Source organism: Carassius carassius, chromosome 34 (genome assembly GCF_963082965.1).
Source record: "Carassius carassius chromosome 34, fCarCar2.1, whole genome shotgun sequence".
NCBI lineage: Eukaryota > Metazoa > Chordata > Actinopteri > Cypriniformes > Cyprinidae > Carassius > Carassius carassius.
Genome location: NC_081788.1, coordinates 24784201 through 24812193, shown reverse-complemented (window position 1 = coordinate 24812193; position 27993 = coordinate 24784201). Strand labels below are relative to the sequence as shown.

At 37.8% G+C, this 27993-nt stretch overlaps 1 protein-coding gene and 1 long non-coding RNA gene across 3 annotated transcripts; both read left to right on the top strand.

Moving 5' to 3' along the window:
- The first annotated feature begins 737 nt into the window (after window positions 1–737).
- On the top strand, window positions 738–27802 carry LOC132114836 (sarcoplasmic/endoplasmic reticulum calcium ATPase 2). Of its 2 annotated transcripts, none has more exons than XM_059523187.1 (22): window positions 738–944; window positions 1046–1196; window positions 2610–2627; window positions 2713–2795; window positions 6445–6549; window positions 6712–6850; window positions 16069–16149; window positions 16239–16324; window positions 16414–16878; window positions 18145–18233; window positions 18365–18467; window positions 19295–19426; window positions 19507–19626; window positions 19712–19930; window positions 21524–21859; window positions 21947–22167; window positions 22240–22442; window positions 22523–22608; window positions 23768–23901; window positions 23999–24116; window positions 25632–25752; window positions 27228–27802. In XM_059523187.1, exons 2-22 carry the CDS (start codon window positions 1079–1081, stop codon window positions 27239–27241), a joined length of 2991 nt encoding a protein of 996 aa, XP_059379170.1. In that variant the 5' UTR covers window positions 738–944; window positions 1046–1078; the 3' UTR covers window positions 27242–27802. The 2 variants fall into 2 exon arrangements, with proteins under 2 accessions (XP_059379170.1, XP_059379169.1); XM_059523186.1 differs by having other exon boundaries at window positions 1042–1196.
- On the top strand, window positions 7430–8902 carry LOC132114837 (uncharacterized). Its single transcript, XR_009425371.1, has 3 exons — window positions 7430–7552; window positions 8115–8240; window positions 8330–8902. It is a non-coding gene; the product is annotated as an uncharacterized LOC132114837 (long non-coding RNA).
- Window positions 27803–27993: the final 191 nt, after the last annotated feature.

Below are 27993 nucleotides of genomic sequence, written 5' to 3'. Positions count from 1 at the left end.
TTTATTACTTTTACATTGCAAAAGAGTGTATGTGATAAAAATGATTTTTTTAAAATTGGGTAGTTAAAAATTAAATATTTGTATCCACGCTGATTTCATTTTTTTTATACAATTTTCTTCTTATAATTAAAAAGTACTAAAATGCTTTAGTTTAACCTTTAATACATGTGAGTGAACATTAATCATTTTTTCAAAAAACATGCACGATTTCTAAAAAGCTGAACAAAAATGCAATAAAATGTGAACATTTGTGATATTTTTATTGACGCACTGTGCAAAAGGTATAAATGGGTCCTTTCTATTTGGGGTTATTTCTTTCTAATGATTTTTAAGAACGACTTATTTCTTATGAAATAATAAAATATAGAAATGTTGTGTGTGTGTGTGTATATATATATATATATATAGAGAGAGAGAGAGAGAGAAAGAGAGAGAGAGAGTAAAATACTAAAGATGTAAAAAAGAAACACACGTACAGACAGCTTTCTAAGAACACAGATTACTTGTGAGTTCAAGCATCCACCTGCGTTGAAGAGGCGGGGCAAAGTGATGCCAGCAGCTTTGAGTGGCAATCTGTTAAACCAATAAACAAACGCCTCCTCAATCTACGTCAGTGCTGCTCGAGCCAGAGACAATTGATTGGATGTCGATGGGCTCCCTGTACATTCGCTTACCAATCATCGTCCTCCACATGCGGCAGAGAGGCAGTAGTGAGGCTCCTGCGATAAAACAAGAGTAAACGCCGCTTCCATCACCACTTAACGGGAGAGAAAGACGGCGAAAGGGGTCGACCGTCACATTTCCAGGCAGGCAGAGGCTTGGACGGGGGGTGAATGTGATGTTCTAAGCAAGGCTCTTTTCTTTTGGCTTCCACTGACTCCCAGATCTTTAGGGAACACGAAGAAGATAGAATAACTCATCTGTTTGGATAAAACTCTTGGAAGGTGGATTTGCCAGTCACAACTTTCTACATATGTTCTAAATTGGATGTCAATGCATGTGTCACTCATTGGTATATTCGTATCTATTTTTCTGACCAAGGCAGATTTCTTGAGACGGATTCTCTTCCCGTCTAACTATGGAGAATGCTCACGCCAGTAGTGTGGAAGAAGTTTATAGTTATTTCAGCGTCAACGAGAGCACGGGACTGACTTTAGACCAGGTGAAACGGCAGAAAGAAAAATGGGGTCCCAACGGTACGTCTGATACTTTGTGTTCTTCACGGCAAGCGACGCGCCACAGACAATTTGAAGTTGACATGAAAATGTTACATGTGTAGCAGTCAGCCGGCTGGAGCGTTCGAAACAGCTGACTTCATCAAACACGTTTTTATGGCAAGCCGTTGACACATTGATTTTTTTATTATTGTTATTTTAAAATCAAACTAGTATCGGTTTTTATGCTACTAGTACTTATTTAAAGTACTAGTAAACAATTCTGTAGTGACTAGTATATTGTCCCCTTCTGTAGATAGGTACTAGTACATATTTTTAGTAACTTTCACCCTTGTACTTACAGTTTTCCTAAATTAATAGACACTAGTTATTAATTCCAATTGTTACCTCCAGCGTCTTTAAGTTTATTGGTAAGATAGTTAATATTAGTCATCCTGACTAGTCATTGACAAGTAAAGTAGTAACTGTAGCTAGTGAGATGCCAGTAACATCTGGGATTTGTTATATACTACAATCTAATGCAATCTTGAATATGTTTAGAAGCAACTAAAGGAATAGAAAAAAGTACTAGTACTACCTAATAAATCGTTACTAGTAAAACTAGAATAGGTTCCAGCAACATCTAGACTTCAGACTAGTAGGAACCACGGATTTCCATAGAAATCAATGGCATTTTTTTTTTCTTTAAATAGTTACCAATTACAATGGAATAAACACTTGTCTGTACAGCCATAGTGATATATAGCCAAGGAATCTGTACTAGTGAAACTGAAAAATATTATTCTAAAATATTGTATTTTCTACAAGTGATTGATAAGTGCTGATGGGATGCTACTTCGGAAAAGGTTAAAATGGCTTGCCATGCTCATTTTCGTTGACTTTGACGAGGTGGAAAACAGACACACACAGGCCAGAAATAAGCTGAAAGAGATGTTTAACTCCCAACCATTTATGTCGCAGGACAATCAAAGCCAGCAAAGATAGGCCGGTCTCCAGTCTTTCTCTTTCATCCTTTATACAGAATCATGCTTTTATGAAGATATGGATGAAAATAGTCCTGTCAGCACCCAGCTCAGAAACCGCTTGTAAATGTTTCACAGCATGTGCTCAAAGAGGGGCCAAATATTCACTCGTTTGGATTTAAACCAAATTATGACAGTGCTTATGACAGTTAATCTCTTCTGAAATATTACATTACATCTTGGGAGTAGTGTTCATCAATGTTGTTTTTTTTAAAATCTTTTTTTATTTTTCAATTTAATCTTTAATTAAATTTTAAAGTTTTAATACGTTCTAATAAAGCCAAAGGTCTTAATGTAATTAACAATTATGTTTTAGTCAATGTCAAATCGATATCTGTTTTGGAATGTATTCAGGGTGTGAATTTGTAACTTTATACTTTGTCTTTTTCATATCCTTCAATAAATCACACAGAGTTGCCAGCTGAGGAAGGTAAGATTACATTTTAAACCATAACATGATGTTGTCATTGTACTCCTCACATGATTCTGATCAATTTAATTTTGTTGTTTGACAGGAAAATCTATATGGGACCTTGTCATCGAGCAATTTGAAGATTTACTTGTGCGGATTCTTCTACTGGCAGCTTGTATATCTTTTGTAAGTACATTTTGGTTACCTGTCCTCACAGATTTCTGCACTTTATTGTTATTCTGTAAATTATGAGTGCAAATAGGTTCAGTACAGCCATTTCTCAGATGTGATTCAGCACAGATTTATGTCAGGTGTTGATTGCTTTACACTAGAAACAAACCACAGTGATACATGCACTGAAATAAACACCGACTGCTATCAGAGCTGTAAATGTGAAGATGTCTTGTTAGCTCTTGGAGTCTTGCACGCCTTGTCTTGGGTTACTCGCAGATCAGAAGGGCTAAATGGCTGAGGGAGCGGAACTCTTTAGGAATGGTGACAACAGCATTCAGTGAGATTGAGTGTCTGTCACTAGCTGCCAAACAAGATGTCTTAGTAGTGCACTGCTATTTACAGCCGTGGTTTAAGCACTTCTTGATTTATTAGCCTGGATAGTTTACCACCGAATGAAGACATGTGGCAGTTTGCTTGGAGACTTGAAAGTGTTCTGTAGTTAGCTTGTCAATCAAATTTATGTATGGTACCAGTGCTTAATATAGTGGTGGTGTAGCCTAGTGCGCAAATGGGTTAATATCCTATATGAAAGATAGAAGATATTAATTTAGATATGTTTGTTAATTATGTATTCATTATTTAAAATGACTAGTAGAATTTACTGTAAAATAATTTAAATATTAAGAAATTTCATATTAAATAGAATAACTGTTTTATTCAGTATTTAATTATATAGTGTGTGTGTGGATCTGGTGAGGCCATTTGAGTAAAGTGAACTCATTGTCATGTTCAAGAAACCAGTCTGAGATGATTTGAGCGTTGTGACATGGTGCATTTTCCTGCTGGGAGTAGTCCTAAAGGGATGGACATGGTCAGCAAAACAATGCTACGGTAGACTGTGGCATTTAAATGATGGGGCCCAATTTGTGCCAACAAAATATCCTCCACACCATTAAACCACCACCACCAGCCTGAACCATTGAGAAAAGGCAGGATCGATCATGCTTTCATGCTCTTTACACCAAATTCTGACCCTACCATCTAAATGTCACAGAAATCGAGACTCATCAGACCAGGCAATGTTTTTCCCATCTTCTATTGTCCAATTTTGGTGATCCTGTGTGAATTGTAGCCTCCGTTTCCTGTTCTTAGCTGACAGGAGCGGCACCCATAGGTGGAGCGTGTGTAAGACTTCGCCCTCCCCTGGCCATGGGGACCTAGGGCAAAAATGTCACTTAATTGGACAAAAATGCCCCTGCAAAAACAAATATAATCCGTTACGTCTTTGCTAACAAAGTGAATATGAATAGACGGTGACGATTGCGGGATTAAATTAAGATCATCTCATGTTGCACCGTATTTCATTTTAGGCGTTTTTACAGTAATAGCGCATTTTAACCAATCATACACAATTCTGTTGAGCTTAGAAAGCAATGGCAAAACGTAACACTTCAGATGAGTCATCGCTGAAGACTCCTGCAAATTCCCTCATCATAAACATCAAACTGCAGATGTATGTACAGATAGATTCATTTCACAGTGTATACAGCTTCAGTGATTATTCAATTCAATTCAAGTTTATTTGTATAGCGCTTTTTACAATACAAATCGTTACAAAGCAACTTTACAGAAAATTATGTTTCTACAATATTTAGTAGTAGCTAGTAGTTTGTGCACGTTTGACAGGATTTTAGAAAATAAAAATAATAATAATAATACAAGACGTAGTCAGCTAGATGATGAACTATCAATATTATTAATTAATAGTAATTATATGATGCAGTCACACATGTAGCAATAATTGTTAGTTCTGTTTGTTGATTCAAGGTTAGCATCATCTGGGGTCCTCTGAGGGTCAGCATCATCTCTTCTCAGGTGTTCTGGATCCAGACTGGAGCTTGTGTAAATCCTAGTTACCACGGGATGTAAATCCCGTGGCAAAACATAGAAACAAAATAGAGACATCATTAGCATAGCTGCTGATCCAACAAAGTAAAATTAGTTTATAAAGATAGTTTTGTTTTTTTGAGAGTGCTTAAATTTGCGATAGATCAATGTTAGTGATGTTAAGGAAGCGTTGTATAATTGTACATTTCTGGTGTTTTTATTAAATTGAAATAATGTTAAATACAAATTCGGTCCCAGTAATATTTTTTTTTTGCCTACATGACACCCATGTCTGGTTCTTGCCTAAAAAGACAGGTTTATGATGTTAGCTGCTTTTAGCCTTATGCTGCTTTTAGAGTCGCTGCCATGTGATTGGCTGATTAGCAATTTGTGTTACCAAGCAATTGAACAGTGTACCAAATAAAGTGGCCTGTGAGTGTGTGTATATTTCAACAAAAAAATAACACAGCTGTTAAATTCAATACTATTCAATATTCAACACCACAATTAATGTTGAATTATTTTGAATCTTTGTAGATTATAGAACTGTATCTGTTTTATATAATTAAAATTTTGCAATAATTGTGCTTTAATGTATTAAAATATAAATAAGTAAGGGATGATGAACAAACGCAAAGCTTCCACCAAGAAAAACTGTTCCTTAGCAAGAGTACGGCGCCAACTTCAGTTACCCAGATGAGCCTGTGTTATCAGCCTTTACCGGTTGTTATCGAGGGATAACATGCCTCGGAATATCGCAACTGGCCAAGCAGAATCAAGTATTCCACATAGCCGTTTAATAACTACAAATAACATAGTCATAAATTATTGCAATATTGCGCCGTTTTATTTATATTTTTATGTAATGTATTGCTCTTTCTCGCTCTATTTCTGTCTCTCTCTGTATCTGTTTTTTTTATTTTTATAATATAACTAAGAAAGTAAGGATCTTTGTGTTGGCTGGCCAAAATCATTAGTTACCATCCATCTGCATAGCTGATGAGATTAAACTGGCTGGTTGGATGGAAGGAGAGAGGTATGCCAGCGTAGTGATACTGAGGTGTTGGAGTCTATGGTTTGACAGCTGTCTCGTAGTTGGCTGTGTAAGAGGGCATCTCTGCAGGCCAAATTAGGCCTCTGACCTTCAGTTGCAGGCTTCTCATTACCACAGACAGACCAGCAACTCCACTGTCTCGTGAGAACACCACCAAGATGTTGATTGGAGAGCTTCTGTCTCAGCATATGACCTTGATGCTATGCATCTAAGGACTCTCTGTCTGAGAAAGATCATGCAAATCCATTTTTAAAGGTGCAAATCAAAGCTGCTCTTCAAGTTGCTATTATTCTATAAAGTTGATATAAGGTCTATGATATAAAGGAAAGTAAATGTTGGTGCTACTTATTTTAGGAGGAGTCCATATGTAATAACGCATTTAATGAGAGAGTTAACAGATGTCGTGCTCTGGCTGCAGTGAGCTGAAGGAGTTTTATTTCCAGTCATTAAAATATACTGCTGCGTTTGGCTTTCTTCATGCTGATTCGTCACGTTTTTTGTATTTATTTTTTCCTGTGTTTAAACTTTTTGTTTAAAATCATGCAGATTATGCAATCTAAACAATCTAATTTGCAAACTGGTTGTGTTGAATCCGTTGTGAAAAGGCAAATGTCACGGCGTGTCTTGATCTACCTGTCTTAAAATATCCACAGGTTATTCTGAATGTAAAATATTTAATTAGATTTAATGGGATGTTTTGACATGACTTTTTTATTGCAGGTATTAGCCTGGTTCGAGGAGGGAGAAGAAACAATCACTGCATTTGTGGAGCCTTTTGTAATCTTACTTATTCTTATAGCTAACGCCATTGTAGGTGTTTGGCAGGTCAGTAGAGCATGAGAAGACTCATACATTTAAGTGTGTTATTTCTGCACAATTGGAACACATAATGACTGTTATCAAATGGGAAGTCCCATCCCAACACAAATGCTGAATCTGCCAGTGAATACAATCTTCTTTTTTCTCATTTGATTCTCTCCATCTCAGGAACGAAATGCAGAAAATGCCATTGAAGCCCTTAAGGAGTACGAGCCAGAGATCGGCAAGGTGTACCGTCAGGACAGAAAGACTGTCCAACGGATCAAAGCCAAAGACATTGTGCCTGGAGACATTGTGGAGGTCGCTGGTAAGAGCTGCCTTTTATATCATAAATCGCAGTGTCATGCACTCATTTCTCTGAATTCATTGCACTTATGGGTTGTTATATGAAGTAATTACAGCCTCTCAGCTCTCCGGTCTCTGTATGGACCCTGTACAGCTCCACTATAGTAGTATAGGTATTTTTGGTTGCACCTGTTGATTCTCAATGGACTGTGTGCGTCAGTCCTCATCACATGTTCATCAGCTCTCATGCTCTTCCTAGAAGCTTATCTATATCCGTTGTTGGCTCTTTTGGTTTGCTTCTCATAGTTTGCTTTAGATTCATTTGGAGATCACTTTCAGATTTCTCAGCTATTGCAAATAACTAATATAGTTTGTAAAGCATAGCTTAGTTTTCTTGATGTACTTGAAACTTCATTCATAAAAATATATAGAAAAAAAAAAACCTATGATAATTTCCCAAATGTTCGTGCAGACGATGCATAAAACGCGCATTGCTAAATGCATCCTGCTTTATGAATCACCAATTTATTTAAATCATAATTTAATTAAAAATTCATTCACTGATCAAATGGAGTTTTGCACGTCGCGTGTGTGTGACAGGGTCACATCTCAGTGGAGTCAGCTGTCTTAACTGTCCGTGGCTTGTGTACTGCTGCAAACACATACGAGCTTCATCACTGTGTCTGTCACGCCACTCTGTTCCCCTTTTGGGCTTGAACTGATGGTAAAACTAAGGACATTATTAACTGTCTTTACATTTATTTTGAAAGCTGAAGCTCGCGATTATGGAAAGGGGCATTGCATTTCAGACGAGTGCTTGCGGTCCTTGGCCAATGACAATGCACTGGGTCAGTTGGCCAATCAGAGCAGACAGTGCTTGTCAGAAGGAGGTACTTTGTAGAAAATGATGCGTTTGAGAGAGGCGGGGCATAGAGGACCTATAATAATATACAGTATTTGAAAAATAATGTGTTTTTTGTACATTAAAGCATGTCAACATTCACCAAATACACAAAATAATGATCTTTAAAAAAAGCATCATATGACCCCTTTAAAGTTACAATGAAATCTGAATTGACATCTTATTTTTATGGGATATTGCAGTGTTTATTATAAATGATTTATCCGTTTTTCTCTCATAATGTTAAATAAAAATAACCGGTAGAATGTTCTAACCTTTAACTCTTTGCACTGCAGTAGAACCAGTGGTAGATGTTATATTTAGCATCGATACGCTGTTCAGATTATGGAATGGTTTAATTATAACTCACATTGAAATTGTGCAGATGACAGGTGTCAGCCCACCCCTTCTGCTGCGTCCCACAATATTGCAGCCCATGACGTCATGTGTGTTTCAGACAGACTGCAATGTCACCTTGGAGAGGTCATTGGTGGAATAGTGCTGTTTTGGGGTTAGTGCTTAGGCCTAAACATGGGTAAATTGTCCACTAATGCATTGGTTTCGTAATTCTGCAATTTTGCTAAATGTCCATTCTTGCAGAAAGGGACGGGATAACAGATTTGACCAACCAACACGTCTGGATGTGATTAATTTAGGAAGAGTGGGTAACCTGGAGCTTTTTGGCTGAATTTGGAGAGCATTTCTTAGTGTGACATCTGTGCTGATCATTTAAAGTGCAGTGCCTGTGGTCTCTCTGTCTCTGTCTCTGACTCTCGGTCTCTGCTCCTGCTGTGGGTTGTGAGCATGACGCAGTCCAAGCCTCAGCTCGGCACACATGGTGCAGAGGACTCTGGGACTGTAACCGGTTTAGTCGTGAACAGAATTACAAATGCTGCCAGCGGCACCCTGACAGCCCATCAGTTCCATGCAGGGCCGAGCTCAGCACGTTGGCCACCTCACAGTCCTCTCATTGCACATCTGATGCTTTAATTAGCATAACTTACAATGCTCTTTGATATTCCAAACCAAGATGCTTTGGTTTATAAGACAACCTCAGGTATAATCTTTGAGGAATGCCTGATGTAAGGATAATTCGTGGTATTTGGGCAGTTAAAATGCAACCGTTTTCAGTGATGAACTGATTTCATCATCCTTGCAAGAATCTCTTTTAAGACTCCATGAAAGAGAGATTTATTTGGTAATTTATAATTATTATTATGATTTATATATTATTGCCTTTTTTTGCCGGTTATATATATTTTTTTAAATAATTGTTTTTCCCCCAATAGTTTCCTGCTCCTGCATTTTATTACGTATTTATTTATGGTTTTATTTTATTTTTATTACTTTTTATATTTTTATTTTTATTTATATTTTATTTGTATTACTTTATTTTTATTACTAACAACAGCAAGATTATGGGTTTGATTCCCAGTGAATGCATTAAGTGAATATTTTTTTTAATTTTTTTTTTATAAAACTTTTATTTTAAACTTCATTTAAGCTATATATTGTTAGCTAGATATTAATATATATATATACGCACACACACATATACATACATATACAGTACAGACCAAAAGTTTGGACACACCTTCTCATTCAAAGAGTTTTCTTTATTTTCATGACTATGAAAATTGTAGAGTCACACTGAAGGCATCAAGGGCTATTTGACCAAGAAGTAGAGTGATGGGGTGCTGCGCCAGATGACCTGGCCTCCACAGTCACCGGACCTGAACCCAATCGAGATGGTTTAGGGGTGAGCTGGACCGCAGACAGAAGGCAAAAGGGCCAACAAGTGCTAAGCATCTCTCGGGGAACTCCTTCAAGACTGTTGGAAGACCATTTCAGGTGACTACCTCTTGAAGCTCATCAAGAGAATGCCAAGAGTGTGCAAAGCAGTAATCAAAGCAAAAGGTGGCTACTTTGAAGAACCTAGAATATGACATATTTTCAGTTGTTTCACACTTTTTTGTTATGTATATAATTCCATATATAATTCCACATGTGTTAATTCATAGTTTTGATGCCTTCAGTGTGAATCTACAATTTTCATAGTCATGAAAATAAAGAAAACTCTTTGAATGAGAAGGTGTCCAAACTTTTGGTCTGTACTATATATATATATATATATATATATCACTATTTTTTTTTTTTTACTTATTTATTCATTTGAATTCTGCCCAGACACCCAACAAGCCGTGTGGTTAACAACACCACCAAACAGAAATAACTTCTCTATCCATACATGTTTTAGACATTGTTCCAATCTTCAAAGATCCGTCATTTTTATGTAAAAAAAAGTGAAGTGAGTGAAGTGACATTCAGCCAAGTATGGTGACCCATACTCAGAATTTGTGCTCTGCATTTAACCCATCCGAAATGCACACACACAGAGCAGTGAACACACACACACACTGTGAGCACACACCCAGAGCAGTGGGCAGCCATTTATGCTGCGGCGCCTGGGGAGCAGTTGGGGGTTCGATGCCTTGCTCAAGGGCACCTAAGTCGTGGTATTGAAGGTGGAGAGAGAACTGTACATGCACTCCCCCCACCCACAATTCCTGCCAGCCCGGGACTAGAACTCACAACCTTTCGATTGGGAGTCCGACTCTCTAACCATTAGGCCACGACTTCCCTAAACAGGCTGGGGGCTGTTTATCAGCTAAGGAAAAAGCAATAATTGAAACCAGTGAAGTTTTTTCAAGTGTGTACAGTGCAGCCATAATGTCAAGTGGAACAGCTGTTCCTATTGTTCATTTCGAGAGATTACCTTATAGGGAAGTGCCCATAGTGTCCCACCCCTTTTCCCCATCATGGAGCCGCTTTCACATAGGCCTTACCAATCAGCACTCTGCGTGCTTTGGGAATTCAAGCACCCAGGGTGGCATGCAACATTCTGCTGGACCTGGTAACCATCGCCTATCACCACGGAGCATTGCGGCAAGTGGCGGGGGCCTGGCAGGTGTTTGATGCCCCCAGCCTGTCAGCAAGGATCCACAAAGTTAATATGAATGAGAGCAAGGGAGATACTAGATATTGCTATTTATCAATGATAGGGTTGAACCAGGTGTCCAGTAATCCTCAACACACTTCTCTTAAGTGGCCAATCATGCACAAAACCAGTGATTTGTAAATTATAGATTTTTTTTTATTGCCTTTTGACCGATATAGGTTATTTTCAAGTGTGTGATAACTGATATTTTTAATTAATAATAAAAAAATAATTGACTTTTTTTATATTATTTTTTACATAAAAGCAATGATGTGTTATTATTGATTAATTTAATTAAAAATAAATTTTAAAAGAGAGTGTGTGTGTGTGTGTGTGTGTGTGTGTGTGTGTGTGTGTGGATATATATGTATATGTATATGTCTGGCAATCACATAAAAAAGTTAAAATAATTAGACTGGGCCCATGCAAAATAACTATATTTTATAAATTGTCTAAATGTCAAAATTAGTACAACAATAACTACACCGTAGCAATTTATTTTTGAAAAATCATAATATTGAACGTTCTTGCATTATCATGAGTCATATTTGACTCTTATGAAAATTAACTAACTTTATTATAGTAGCCATAATTTTTTGTGGATTGATTACCATTTGTACAACCATAGTTTTACTACAAATTCCATGGTTAAACTATGGTTAGTGTAGCAAAACCATAATTAGTTGTTACCTTGTTACCCTCTGTGCATTTAGAGAGAGAGCGAGAACTGCTGTGATAATCTGTCTGGATTCAATCTGCTGTACATGCTATAGTGCAAAAATGTTTGTGAGAGTTTCCCGGAATGTGCAGAATAATGCGCGATACCCAGAGTCCCGCACCAAAATTCAGGCCTTGTTTAACTAAGTAAGAAAAAACAAAATTACAGTAGTAGGGCTGTGCAATTAATCACATGTGTCATGATTGTCATGTGCATCTTGTCAGTAAACTGGTTCTGTGATTAGTTGTAAATCTCCATTACCTGCTTTCAGATTGAGCGTCATCGAATGCATAGAACTGTAGTTCACTGACTAAGGCAATATCACGTTCATTATCGCAAGCCGAATCGGAGCGATGCCAGTCAAGACTAACTGATTTATAAGAGATTTATTATCGAATGGTGAAAATAAAGATTAAAATTAAAGTAACAAGCCTGGTTTGAAAATTTAAGAAGTAGAAAGTACAGATATTTGTGTAAAAATGTAAGGAGTGAAAGTAAAAAGTTGTCCGAAAAATAAATCGTGAAGTAAAGTACTGATACCAGAAAAATCTACTTAAGTACAGTAACAAAGTATTTGTACTTCGTTACTTCTCATCTCTGCAATTTCTGATGCTGTCTATGTTGCTTAGGCCCTTGTACCATTATGGCTTTTTTTTTTTTTTAAACCTATACCGGTTGCGTAATTCAAACCAATTTACGGTTTAAACTGGTATATTGCCCAGCACCAGTTTGACCCAATAACCTCGAGACCCTCACAGTTCAATATTTCCCTGCCAATCAGATGGCTATACTGTGATGACATGTGCCAATAAAGAGTAGGCATGTTTGTTTGACCCCTCGTCCTGCATCGCTATAACAAGCAGAGGAATGAAAACTGTGTTGCTGGGGGACTGATGGAAGCATTAACGTTTAAACAAAACTGCTCTGCTTTCCGTCCTCCAGTCTCCTCCTGAGCAGAGTTAGGTGTGAGCTATTTTACCCTGCTGTGCTGATTGATGCATGCTGAAGGTATTTTAAGATACTAAAGTGCTTTGATATGACAGCTGGAATGCATGTATATGCTGCATCTTCCTTTCCACTGGATTTTTTTTCTTGATCTTGAACGCTCCATTAATAGTTCAGCATTGAGCTGAATATGTGGTGAGTCCTTGTGTGGGTGTTGTGTAGGGTCCTTTTGCTGGGCTTGTTCTGGGCTCTCCATGCTCTTCCAGGGCCGATGAGGTGGCTGTGTGCATACAGTGGGCGGACAGATAACTCCAACAGCTCAGGGGTTTGGAGGTCACTCTTCTACCTGGAGGCCAGATATGCCTGAAATAGCTCTTCGCTGAGGCTTTTTGTATATGCACACTGATAAATGCTGCTATGTTCTGGAAAGTGTTGACACACTTGTGAACTATGCCATCGGACCTCTCTTAAGTCATGAATCAACTCTCAGCTAGAGCATAATTGAATAGACACGTCATTCTCACCTTGTGGTACTAGTCTACATTAGTCAGCGGCACAATTAAGCATCTCAGTGAAACTTGTCCGTGTCATTTGAAGTATGGACCTTTTAATTGAAGTCTTAAAGGAGTCATGTGATCCGATTTTCATGTTTAACTTTCTCTTTGGAGTGTTACAAGCTCTTGGTTCATAAAGAAGATCTGTAAAGTTGCAAAGACTAAAGTCTGAAATCCAAAGAGATATTCTTTATAAAAGTTAAAACTAGTCCACACCATCCTAAAACGCCTCGTTCTAACACGGCCCACGTCTACAAACTGATTCCAAAAAAGTTGGGACACTGTACAAATTGTGAGTAAAAAAGGAATTTAATAATTTACAAATCTCATAAACTTATTTTATTCACAATAGAATATAGATAACATATCAAATGTTGAAAGTGAAACATTTTGAAATGTCATGCCAAATATTGGCTCATTTTGGATTTCATGAGAGCTAAACATTCCAAAAAAGTTGGAACAGGTAGCAATAAGAGGCCAGAAAAGTTAAATGTACATATAAGGAACAGCTGGAGGACCAATTTGCAACTTATTAGGTCAACTGGCAACATGATTGTGTATAAAAAGAGCCTCTCAGAGTGGCAGTGTGTCTCAGAAGTCAAGATGTTTTTATTCACAATTTGTACAGTGTCCCAACTTTTTTGGAATCGGGTTTGTATGTCATTATGTGTGAAGATTTGCATAACACCACCCAAATGTTTAAAACTGTTCCAGAGCAATTTAACCCAAATATGTGTGCAACGCATTTTACGGAGGATGAGAACTGTTTCCTGTGAGAGTAGCCTACAACGTGCTGTTTTATTAACAAATTTCGGGAGGAGCATGCGCAGAAAATCAACGCGGTCAATTCACTATCAATAACCACACCATCCATCAACCCCCTTGAGAGAGAACCACATGCAGATAATCAACGTAGCCAATTCACCATCAGTAATCTCTTCATCTATCCAACCACCACAAGAGAGAACCACTATAAATAATTATAGCAGCCTTACCTTCATTCTCTCTAGTGTTTCAGCATCCCTTCACCACCCCGACTACTCACCGTCGACCCATTCCGGGGGGAGCACTCAGTGCTCGGGCTGATGCCGAGCTCGGAGCCCTCTCCCTGGGCAGCATGCCAAATATGTATACTATTCTCGCATTATTATCTGCAAGGTGAACTCGTAAAACTGGTGTCTGTTTCTATGAAGTCGGACAGTTCCATATTTGCAAGGACAGTCCTGCGCTTCCGACTCACTGTATGTAAGTATTTTTACATCTGTAAAAGATTTGCCACTGAGGATTCAAGCACGAGTTTTGAGCAGATCACAAATGCAGACATGGTGTTATTTTTACGCAATGCAACGCGTTGAATCCCACTATAATCCCACCCGCTCTAAAGCGGTACTAAACTGCAGTGGAAACGGAAACCGAGCAGAGCCGTACCATGAATTGGAAAAGTGCCATAAATTCCTCTTCCTGATTCAAATTCTAATCGAATCTCCCTTTGCAGTGTGGCTAAATTCCCACTCATAAATTGAAAGGCAGTCAGTTCTTAAATTCTGATGTTTGGCCAACCCTGTTTGCATTACAATTTATGAGCAGTTATCTATCATCTACAATTCTTCTCCTATAAATCATGATAGACTGTCCATAAGACAACCTCTGATTATATTCATGCCAAGTGTCCATTCCTACAAGAGAGTACTTGTTGGCTGAGCTTGTTCGTTCTCTTGTTGCAGTGAACAATGCTGTGTGACCTTCTAGGAACTGGACCTCATTTTGTACATTCGTTCCCTATTTAGGTGGCTGAAAGTTGCAATTGAGCTCCATTTAAGCCTTTCTGAGAAAAGCCGTCACTCTCTCGTGTGTGTGTGAGTGACCATGTCGTCGTAGCTCTTCACAGATCATGGTGAAAGCATAGCCCATTAATCCACAGTGCAAAGATCCTGTTGCACCCACATGTGTGATGATTGTGCCAAGGCCATGCAGCATCCATTGTTATCATGCCCTGCTATTTCTCATGCTGCCACACTCCACATGCTAGCTGAGCAGGTTCACAGGACTTTCACTGATGGACATGTTAGTTTAATATTGACAGATCAGCAAATGGACACTTAATCCTGCTAAGTGTGGCCTAAGAAAGCTCATCACAAACATACTTCTCAAAGGTGCTCTTGAATTCCATTGTTATAAGTTGCGAATACATGGAGAGTGTAACACCTCCCACCTTGATTGACAGCTTGGGGGGGGGGTGTTAACCTTTTGTCACTCTTTGCTCTCATGCCTCTGTGTTTACACCTGATCAGCGCATCGCTGAACATATCAAAATAGTTTCTCCATTTTTGGCACGGTGCATTGTTGCTCCCCATGCTATTTTCTTCTCTCACTCTCAAGGGCACAGATGAGCTCTACTTTTTTCTCAATGGGCAAACGCTCTCGCTTCTCTCTCTCTCTCTCTCTCTCTCTCTCTCTCTCTCTCTCTCTCTCTCTCTCTCTCTCTCTCTCTCTCTCTCTCTCTCTCTCTCTCTCTCTCTCTCTCTCTCTCTCTCTCTCTCTCTCTCTCTCTCTCTCTCTCTCTCTCTCTCTCTCTCTCTCTCTCTCCTTTTTAAGTCCTTTCAAGCCATTTAATGACTGTACAAAAGGGACTAGTGAATTTCGATTAATTTGATTTGGGTTCGTCATGGTTCAATTTCATCAGTCAGGAAAATAATTCCGAAGGCATTTGAGGTTATGCTTTCTTAATGCTGCTTTCTCTGACACTTGCAGCAATGCAACATAATGCATGAGGTTAAAATGTTACAACTCAAAAAAAAAATACACATAGTTTGGAGGTTTAATATGTCCACAAGTAGATAAACTTTTTGATTTCGAAACCATATCTAATTTCTTCACTGATATTACCATTTTCAAGTTTAATGTTGAATTATGGAATTCTAGTGCCTCTATTGCATAAATTTTACACTTTTTACTCTTAAGGACAGTCAAATTAGACAAACTGAGTTGCTAACGAGGTTTATTTTTTTAACCTATGCGTTAATTTAAAGGGATCGAACACAAAAATGTAAATGCATAATTTGCTCACCCTCTTGTCATTCTTCGATTTGACTTATTTGTTCTAAATACCTTGTATCTTTTCTAGTGGGTGACAAGGTACCTGCCGATATCCGTATCTGTGCTATTAAGTCCACCACACTCAGGGTGGACCAATCTATCCTGACAGGTAACAAAGCATTTGGTTAATTTGTGTGTGAATTTTAAGTGTTAAGTATTTTAGCTGTGGGTTTTACTACTAATTCGCTCATGTTACAGGTGAGTCTGTGTCCGTCATTAAGCACACCGACCCCATACCGGATCCCCGTGCTGTCAATCAGGACAAGAAAAACATGTTGTTCTCAGTAAGAAAATTGGACTTCAGCTAAACCAAATAAATGTTGATGCAAAAGCCATGCATTTTTCCAGTTCATGTTAAATGTATAAATTTCAGGGAACCAACATTGCTGCAGGCAAAGCTGTAGGTGTGGTGGTGGCCACAGGTGTGAACACAGAGATCGGTAAAATCCGTGATGAGATGGCCTCCACTGAGCAGGAGAAGACGCCCCTGCAGCAGAAGCTGGATGAGTTTGGGGAGCAGCTCTCTAAGGTCATCTCTCTCATCTGCATCGCCGTGTGGATCATCAACATCGGCCACTTCAACGACCCCGTCCACGGTGGCTCCTGGATACGTGGAGCCATTTACTACTTTAAGATTGCTGTCGCTCTAGCCGTGGCTGCCATCCCTGAAGGTCTTCCTGCTGTCATCACCACCTGCCTGGCTCTCGGCACCCGCCGTATGGCCAAGAAGAATGCCATTGTCCGCTCTCTGCCCTCTGTGGAGACGCTGGGTTGCACTTCTGTTATCTGCTCTGACAAGACCGGCACCCTCACCACCAACCAGATGTCCGTCTGCAGGGTGAGCCCTTTCTTTAGCAGTTTAGTCGTCCTAGGTTTTGTACAGAAGGGTAAATGCATTTAGCTCAGTGAAACACGCACAAATTTGCATACAATCGTCAGTCTGTTGTTCTGGATGCTGTATATACATATATTATGCATGTGTGTGTGTGTGTATATATATATATATTAGGGTTGGTAAGTGATTAAAATTTTCTAATTCATTACATGATGTGGTGATTTAAATAATCTAATTAATCGCACATCAAATTTGGAGAAATTACTCTGAAAAGATAATAAAAAATCATTGCTGTGCATTTCTGTGTATAATAAATTTGATCAAACAAAATATTTCTTGCTGAACCTACTTTTTATAATGCCCTGTTTGATGCTTTACACAACAATGACTTTAATTAATTGCACTTCAAAAAAGATCATTTAATCACCACATCATGTAATTAAAACCATATAAGATTTTTTTAATATTGTAGTAATGCTGTTTTGGTTTTATTACAATAAATGTAATACTATTTATACCACTGGCGTCGGAAGCAAAAAGAAATGTGGAAGCAAAAAATTTTACTGGAGTAGATGCCTCTTACTGTATTCTGCCTTTTAATTTAATAATTGCTTTTAAAGCCACATACCAGTTACCACATACCAGGCAAGGTTTCTTAAAAATTCACACAGCAACAAAAGTCTACTAAGTCGTTTAGAAAAAAACACCACATAACTGATAAAACAACATAGGTTATGTGTAACTGTAATTTAATGCTGCAGCAAAGACTACAAGATTCCTTTAAAAGCAGCAAGCAAACAAATGATGAATATTCCCTTCAATAGCAGCTTGTGTTGTGACAGTATGTGAGCACACAGCAGAGATGCTAAGATGCTTTGTTTACATTGCTGTGTCACGTGAGTGGGAGTTTAATTTATGTGGACTCTGAAGTGGAATGGATTTGAGGATGCAGCAGCATGGAAGTCAAGGCTGTAGTTAAAACGCTGAATGGGGTTTAATTTATTAGGTAATTCCTCAAGTGGAATGGATTTGACTGATGGCTCTCTGAAAAGTGAACAGACATAAGTGCTGAATTAGAGATGGTAAAAGTGAGTGGGTCTAATATCATTAGTCTTGAAAGTGGGTGGGTCTTGACGCATTCAGTTAACAATTGGAATCTTAAAGGAACAGTTCACCTAAAATTCTGTTATTTATAGGTTTTATAAATATCCAAGTTTGGAACTACATGGTAAATAAATGAAAACTATTCCTTTAAAAATTGTCTTTCAGATGTTCATCATAGACAAGGCTGAGGGGGAGAACTGCTCACTGACTGAGTTCACCATCTCCGGCTCCACATACGCTCCAGAAGGAGACGTGTGAGTATCTGTCTCTTCTCTCATATTTACGTGTACTTCTGCAGTCAAACTGATGCCTATGACTTCACATTTTTGCCAGCTTCTGTTTTAGGAGGTAGTTTATTGATCATTCTTTTGCTCTGGTTGCTCAGATTCCTTGATAACCGATTAGTGAAAAGCTCCCAGTATGATGGGTTGGTGGAGCTGGCGACCATCTGTGCCTTGTGTAATGATTCCTCCCTGGACTATAATGAGGTGTGTTTTCTAATTGTCCTTTTTTTTTTAAAACCTGGATTACATAAGCAAAAATGTCCATTGCTTTGTTTATAAAATTCTAAATTAATATATAAAATTAATATATTTTAAAAACAATTATACATCTATCTATCTTTATGTACATTTCATAAAATTACACATAATACCTACTTTTTTTTGGTCAAAATTAAATGTATTTAATCAAATAGAAATACAGAAAAACAGAAATACCATGAAAAATTACTACAATTTAAAGAACTTTTCTTTTTTTAATTATATTTTAAAATGTAATTTATTCCTGTCATGTGTAGCTGAATTTTCAACATCATTGCTCCAGTCTTCGGCTTCACATGATCCTTCAGAAATCCTTTTAATAATGTGCTGATTTGCTAATCACTGTTAAAAACAATTGTTCTGCTTTTAACTTTTTTCAGGATTCAAAATTCATTTATTTGAAATTAAAATCTTTTGGAACATTACTAATACTTTTGCTCAATTTAATACATCTATGCTACATAAAGTATGCATTAATTTTTATTAAGTATTACTGACTCCAAATTTTTGAACGTTAGTGTGAGACATGCATGTCGTCATCAGTTTCATGTTTTATTGTAGTTCAATGTAGTCTTCTGAGGCATATTTTGGATATGATTACTTAATATAAATACACTTTTAATAAAGATATTATGTAATCATTCTGGGGATGATTCCAGATTTAATTTGATTTGCATCTCTAACCATGTTTGTTAGAAGTAGAACGGTCACTATGAAAAGCTTCATCAGAAGTTCAGTTCCACACGTGGTGATAAGTGCTGACTCTCTTTCAGTCTAAAGGCGTTTATGAGAAGGTTGGAGAAGCCACGGAGACGGCTCTGACCTGCCTGGTGGAAAAGATGAACGTTTTTGACACTGACGTCAGGAGCCTGTCAAAGATCGAGAGAGCAAACGCCTGCAACTCAGTAAATATTTAGATTAGTAAATAATTATGCAAGCACTTGTTAAATCATGATTTAATAACTCCATATGTGTGTATGCGTAGGTGATCAAGCAGCTGATGAAGAAGGAGTTCACCCTCGAGTTCTCCAGAGACAGGAAGTCCATGTCTGTGTACTGTTCCCCAAACAAGGCCAAATCCTCTACTGCTAAGATGTTTGTCAAGGTACTAACCGGATACTTGTTTGTTGTGTAGTGAGTTTTTGTATTGGCAGGTTTTTCAGATTGATAAACAGCTGTGTCTTCCTCAGGGAGCTCCAGAGGGAGTGATCGAGAGGTGCACGTACGTGCGTGTGGGTGGATCCAGGGTTCCCCTGAATCAAGGCATCAAAGATAAGATAATGTCAGTGATCAGAGAGTACGGCACTGGCCGCGATACCCTGCGCTGCCTGGCACTGGCCACCCGCGATAGTCCGCTGAGAAAAGAGGAGATGATCCTGTCAGAAACGGCCAGCTTTGCAGAGTATGAGGTGACTGAGTTACTGAACTATGCCAGGCTTTGTGTCATGCTCACAGCTATAGAATAAAGCATTTATCCAAATATTTAGATAGCTATCTAGTATCTAACAAGTTATAAAATAAATAGTTTCATAAACTATTTATTCATCTAGCTAGTTGGCTAATAAACAATTCTTCCATTTTACTGTTTAGATAAATACTTTCTAGTGTCATCTGGTAACACCAGTTTTTTTTATGTAGTTTATTGGCTATCGAAGTATCTAGATCTATAACTGTCTAATGGCTACATAATCTAAACATAATCTAAACATAATCTAAAATGTTTCTTTGCATCTTTTTAGATTACTATCAATTAACTATATAGTTTAGATAGATGGCTGAACAGTTTATGTATCTAGCTATCTCCAAATATACCTTTTGCGTATCAATAGCTTCCTATCTAATAGACTATTTATCAAACTAATTAACTGTCTAATAAAGTGTTCATTTGTCTAGCTAGTTGGCAATCAAATTACTAGCTAGCTAGTTAGCGCTCTAATAACACATCTAGAAATCTACACATCTAGATATCTTTGTCCCACTAGCTGTTTGCTATCTTTATAACTGATTTATTCATATAGCTAACTAATGGTTAGCTATATAATAAACTATTTTTACATTTAGCTAGTTAGCTATCTTAAGTATCTTAACTATTTACCTGTGTAGTAAAGAATAGTTGTTTTTTGGTTGCTTGCCATCTAATAAAATATTATTGTTAACTAGCTAGATTGATAGTTTTAATCGGTTTAGTTAACTGTCTAATAAACAATTCACCTGGCTGGTTGCTATATAATACATTATGTAACTATTTAGTAATGTATCTAATTATCTTTTTTGTCTTGCTGGCTTTCTAATAAACCATTTGTCTAATAAACCATTTTCTGTCTTGATAGTTATCGGTCTTAAAAATAATTTTGATCCTGTTCGCTATCTAATAAAGTATTTTATTAGGTAATAACATCCAGCATCTAATATAATTTTTGTGTGCGTCTCACTAGCTTTCTATCTAGCAAACTATTTATCTAACTACCGTATTTTCCGGACTATAAGTCACACTTTTTTTTCATAGTTTGGCTGGTCCTGGGACTTATAGTCTGGTGTGACTTATTTATCAAAATTAATTTGACATGAACCGAGAGAAATGAAGCAAGAGAAAACATTACCGTCTACAGCCGCGAGAGGGCGCTCTATGCTGCCAGAGATGCTGCTCAGTGCTCCTGTAGTCTACACTGAGCAGCATAGAGCGCCCTCTGGTGGCTGTAGACGGTAATGTTTTCTCTTGGTTCTAAATGAATGCGACTTATAGTCCAGTGCGACTTATGTTTTTTTTCTTTATCATGACGTATTTTTGGACTGATGCGACTTATACTTAGGTGCGACCTATAGTCCGAAAAATACGGTAGTTAACTATCTAAAAGTGTTTATCCAACTAGTTAACTATCCAATGAAGAACTTAAATATCTAGCTATTTAGAAATGTATTTATCCAAAGTATCTAATAATGGATATTTGTGTCTAGTAAGCTGTCTCTATATAGCTAGCTTATGAAGTTTTTTTGTCTGCCAGTCGGATCTGACCTTCGTGGGCTGTGTGGGCATGCTGGATCCTCCTCGTACAGAAGTGGCCGCTTCCATCAAGCTCTGCCGCCAAGCTGGCATCCGGGTCATCATGATCACCGGCGACAACAAAGGCACTGCTGTAGCCATCTGCAGACGCATCGGCATCTTCTCAGAGGACGACGACATCGACCGCATGGCCTTCACTGGCCGCGAATTTGACGACCTTTCACCTCATGCCCAGCAAGAGGCCGTCATGGCTGCCCGCTGCTTCGCACGTGTCGAGCCTTCACACAAGTCCAAGATTGTGGAGTTCCTGCAGGGCTTTGATGAGATCACAGCCATGGTAGGTGGCCATATGGTGTAAATGGACAGTGATTTCGCTCAGCCATGTTTGATTATCCTGTTTGGCTGAGCAGTTGTGTCTCTGCAGACAGGAGATGGTGTGAACGATGCCCCTGCCCTGAAGAAGGCAGAGATTGGCATCGCCATGGGCTCTGGCACTGCTGTGGCCAAGACAGCCTCGGAGATGGTCCTCGCTGATGACAACTTTTCCACCATTGTGGCTGCTGTTGAGGAAGGCAGAGCCATCTACAACAACATGAAGCAGTTCATCCGCTACCTCATCTCCTCCAACGTGGGCGAGGTGGTCTGGTCAGTCCGGTTGTGGTTTTCAATTCAGCTTCCATTTGTTGTGTGTTGCTAATAAGTTGGACTCCTCCACAGTATCTTCCTCACCGCTGCGTTGGGTTTCCCTGAGGCCCTGATCCCCGTCCAGCTGCTGTGGGTGAACCTGGTGACTGATGGTCTTCCTGCCACCGCTTTGGGCTTCAACCCTCCTGACCTGGACATCATGAACAAGCCCCCCCGCAGCGCCAAGGAGTCCCTCATCTCTGGATGGCTCTTTTTCCGATACCTGGCCATCGGTTGTGAGTCACAAACCAGACTAATGTACCCTAGTGGCTATGATTTAAGTCTGGTCTGTTAAGTCTTGTGTTGTGTTTCTCAGGTTATGTGGGTGCTGCGACTGTAGGAGCTGCAGCCTGGTGGTTCATTATTGCTGATGATGGTCCGATGGTCACATTATACCAGCTGGTATATATCTCCATTTTTAAATAAACGTGATGTGTGTGACTATTCTGTAGTCTAGAGAATGAAAATTCGTCCATCTTCTACTCGCCCTCAAAGCATCATAGGTGTATGTGACTTTCTTCTTTCAGAATAATCTAATCAGATTTGTATAAAAATGGTCCTTGCTCTTCCAAGCCTTTCAATGGGGTAATCGGGTGTTTGTTGTCAACAGTTCAGAAGAAGTGAAATAAAGTGCGCACATCTGTAATAAAACGTCCCTCACACGGCTCCTGTAGCGATTCCATGCATTTTTGTAAGATAAATATCCAGATTCCAAACGTAATAAACACTTTAGCAGGGAAAATCAGTCTCCTCTTGGCCGATGGACAGATTTTTCATTCTCGGGTGAACTAACCCTTTAAGGCTTGGTCACACAGTCTGATACAATAACTAAACTTGGGTTATATTTTTGTCATTATTTAAAGAAAGAAGTTTGATTGTCTAAAATATTTGTTTGACATTTAAACCGTTATAAAGCCGACCTAGCTTTGACAGATTGCATCACAATATTTTGGACTCTTAATAAAAAAAATAATAACGTAAAATAGAGAAATTACAAACAATGATGTAATTTATTCCTGTGATGGCAAAGTTGAACTTTTAGGAGTCGTTACTCTTCAGTGTCACTTCAGAAATCATTCTAATATGTTGATTTAATACTTGAATTTTTTTTTTTTTTATTGTTTTTGATGTTGAAAACCGTTGTGGTTTTACTTTATTAAAAAAAAGTAACTTTTTTTTCTTTTCTAGGATGAATAGAAAGTTCAAAAGAACAGCATTTATATGAAATATAACTGTTTTGTAACAATATAAAAATCTTTACTGTCTACTTTGGACCAATGAGATATATATATATATATAATCATGTATTTATATATTTTTTTATATAAAATAAATGTTATAAATCACATCATTACATTTTATATACGTGTGTGTATATATTTTTTATATAATAATAATGTTTATATATAAATTTAAGGTATGTACATATATATTTGAAAATATTTAATAGTTTTGTTATGAGAATTGTTGTTGTATATAATTTTATATTTTTTATTTTATTATGTTGTAGTGGTAGTAACTTAGCATCTAAGTAGTAACTGTTTCTCTCTTGTCCTCTCAGAGTCATTTCCTGCAGTGTTCTCCTGATAATCCTGACTTCCAGGACCTGGAGTGTCACGTGTTCGAGTCTCCATATCCCATGACCATGGCCCTGTCTGTGCTGGTCACCATCGAGATGTGTAACGCCCTCAACAGGTCAGTCACCATCCACCTGACATCTAGACCGTGATTTTAGAAACAAGCTTTGTGTTGGTATTGAACCCAAGTTATCGTGTCGTTGTTCTTCCTGCAGTCTGTCAGAGAATCAGTCTCTGCTGCGCATGCCTCCCTGGGAAAACATCTGGCTGCTGGGAGCCATCTGTCTCTCCATGTCTCTTCATTTCCTCATCCTCTACGTGGAGCCGCTGCCGGTATGGTATCTAAACACTATAGAACATTAAGTGTGTGTGTGTATATGTATATGTGTGTGAGTGTATTAGTGAGAGAGAGCACCCTCACTAATTTAAAGGGTTAGTTCACCCAAAAATGAAAATGATGTCATTAATGACTCACCCTCATGTCGTTCCAAACCCGTAAGACCTCCGTTTATCTTCGGAACACAGTTTAAGATATTTTAGATTTAGTCCAAGAGCTCTAAGTCCCTCCATTGAAGCTGTGTGTACAGTATACTGTCCATGTCCAGAAAGGTAAGAAAAACATCATCAAAGTAGTCCATGTGACATCAGAGGGTCAGTTAGAATTTTTTGAAGCATCGAAAATACATTTTGGTCCAAAAAAAGATGAACGGAGGTCTTATGGGTTTGGAACGACATGAGGGTGAGTCATTAATGACATAATTTTTCCGTGAACTATCCCTTTAAGAAGCACCCTCAGTGCTTTGATTCTGGAGCAGGTACAGTTCCAGCTGGAGTCCTGTCTCTCTCTTCTCCCCTGAGCCCATTGACTTTTAACAGCCCCCTGCGTCTGTCACCAATGTTTACAGAGCTTTAATGACAGATGATCTGAAAATGTAAAAAAAAAAAACAATTTATAAAATAGTTACGTTTAATAAAATATATTAAATTGTTACTGCCTGGAGTTATTTAGGAATAAATGTAAAATGCTTAAACACTTAACTTGATGAGATTCATACTTGGCTTTAATAAATAAAACATTGATTACATTGTTAATGTTAAATTATAAAGTGGATTTTTTTTTTCTAATAGTGTAAGCAATGTTTAACAAAAGAAAATGACTGGGATATGAATTTTGATTAAAAATAAAAAACTGAGCACTTTGCCTCCTAATTTCAGAACACCACCACATATAAACACACACACACACACACACACACACACACATACACACACACACACACACACACACATATATATATATATATGATAACTTCAAAGTCTATCATTAACAAAATTAGTAATAATAGAAAAATATTTTACAAATAATTTTGCATAAAGCATAATATAAATTTACATTATTTTAAAATTAGTCATTTATCACGTGTCATTTAGTTTTTTTATAATTCACTTAAATTTTAGTTTTATTTTTTTTCTATCTTTATATAGATATATATATATATATATAGATATAGATAAATAATATATTTTCACTCTGAAAAATCTAGTTCTAGTCTAGTTTTTCTAAAATCTATAGTTGTTGTTATTTAAAATAAAGAAATCTACACTGAATGAATAAAATAAAGTAGTGAAATCCTTTTAAATATTGTGTGGATGTTATTACTTATTACTTTCTACTTCTATTATAAAATATATGATTAATAAATAGAATGTTCAGTTATTGTCCATGTTTATTAAATTAAATGGAATTAAAATCTATAGGCTGTTGGTACACTGCTGTCTGTGAAAGCCTTGGTGAAATACCAGGTTTCATTCCATCTTTTCTTTGCTTCACCCGCTGCGTTTCCTCAGGTCATCTTCCAGATCGCTCCTCTAAACGTGACCCAGTGGCTGATGGTGCTGAAGATCTCAATGCCTGTCATCCTCCTGGACGAGATGCTCAAATTCATCGCAAGGAACTACCTGGAGCCCGGTAAAGAGCTGGACCAGGAGCCCGACAGGAGAGGCTGGTCCCTCTCTGCATGCACTGAGGGCGTCTCCTGGCCCTTCGTAGCTCTGACACTCCCTCTAGTGGTGTGGCTGTACAGCACAGATACTAACATAACCCAGCAGCTCTGGTCCTCCTGACCGATCCCAGAGCTGGCGTCAAGCTAACACATGACTCCAAATAACCAGAGAAGAAACATTAACAAGGAACAACAGTCACCCGTTCACATTTGCACATGCATTTCAGCCTTGTTTATTTTTTTTTTTAAGTGTATATATATATAATGTTTATCCACGTATATGGCATTTTGTTGTCAGAGAATAGTATGTTCCTTTTATTATAATTCCATTTTTAGCACTTTTTTTTTTTCTCTTATGAAAGGTGTATATATTTTCAAGTGCCCCTTATGGCCTTTTTTGGATGCTTAAAGTGCTGAGATGAAAAAGATATCAGATTTATTTGGATATTTTTGGCTCAAAGCTCTGAGATGTCTTTATAGCTTTTTGAGTCTGCTGGGCCAAAAAGAGAGAACGTGCATTTAGGTTGTATTTCGATATTTTCCACTGCAACGTCACCCATGTCATTTCTGTTTCTTTTCTTCACTTGAAGCTAAATTATTTCCTCGGTGTTAAATAGATTGCAGCTGCCATTGCTTTCTTAGGACTTTATTTTTTTCTTTTTGCTTGATAGACTAGCCAAATATACTACTTCCTTTAAACTGAAACACTAGCTGTTCATTTTTTTGATTTTATGAATGCTTTAGTAAAAAAGAAAACATGACACTGAAAGTGTGTTTAAGATTTGCTTGGAGCAAATCCTCTGAAGAGGTTTCCTTTTTCATGTGCTGGATGTATTTATAGGGACAGTGTAGTGGTTATAATCTTATAATGAATTATTTTTACTGTAATGTATATATGTATATACTAGATGCTGAGTAAATGAACTGAGCACAAATTGTCCTTTTTTTTTGTATGATATTGAGGATGGATTCTGAGATCAAAACACTGACGTTATTACACGGGACCTCTTTACATCTAGAAATGGCACAATTTATTCATTAGGGGTCCAATAATTATTATATATATATTTTTTGTAAGTAATCAGTTCTCTTGTAAAAGTGTCTTGCTGCAGGTGACCAACAGACATGCATGATTAAATTTGCTGTTAAAACTGTGTTTGTCCTGTGTGCATCAGCGAGTGAGTACTGCTCACATAATACATTCACAAGCTCATGTTTGTTTGTCCTGCTGCCTGCATCAGATTGACGTATTGCGATTATGTGCAATTGCCTCTACAACGTTTCTAACGGACTTATATGTAACTGTAAACAGGCATTTAATCATGTCTAACTACAGTTGCATGACATCACATTTCTATTTGTATACAGTTTTGTGCATTTCATTTGTTTGATCAAATGTGTCCTTATTTTGCCATATCTCTCTTTCTTTCTCTCTCTCCAGCTCGGGATGATTAAGCCAATCCTCTGTATTCCTTGCAGAAGCTGTGAGGTTTTCTTGACTTTAGTGCATGAAGTTTTCAGCAGCTCCACACATCTTTCTAGGCCTGCATGTCAACTGTGCTGAAACCTAACAATTTGTCATTAGTTTAGAAGAAGCTGAGACCTGATATTCCAGGATAAACCCGTCGGAAGCCAGTGAAATTTGAAAAGCCACTTCAAATGCATTAAACATTACAGCAGTTTTCATGGTGCATGTCCCCTTATGTTAGAAACCTTTGTATAGCACTGCAATATTTAAGTTGAAAAGATGCCATTAGTGAAACCAGGCATCATTTCTCTTCAGATCTTTTGTGACATGTAACTTAACCAAAACTGATTGTTCTTGTTGCTTTGCACAGGGATGTGCAATATGTTTTAAAGCAGAAGCTCATTTCAGGTGTTAGGTGTGCGTGCGTGTGTGACATTGAGAGATAGCCGGTCTTTTATTGCAGTACAACGGAGGGCGGGTGCTGCCGAATCAGTGTTCAGTGTAATTATCACAATGACTTGTGGTTAATAAAATGATATTACATGGTTGCACAGCTGTTTCTTTACCCGCGCAACACTTGATTTTGTAGAAGAGATATTCTGTTTAGTAACATTGAGCACATCAGCATTTTTCATGCCATGATTTTAATTCAAAAACATTTAAAAATAGCCTAATTTACAACAATACAGAAACAAAACAAGATCATGAAAAAAATTATGCACTTAGGACTACAGAAATG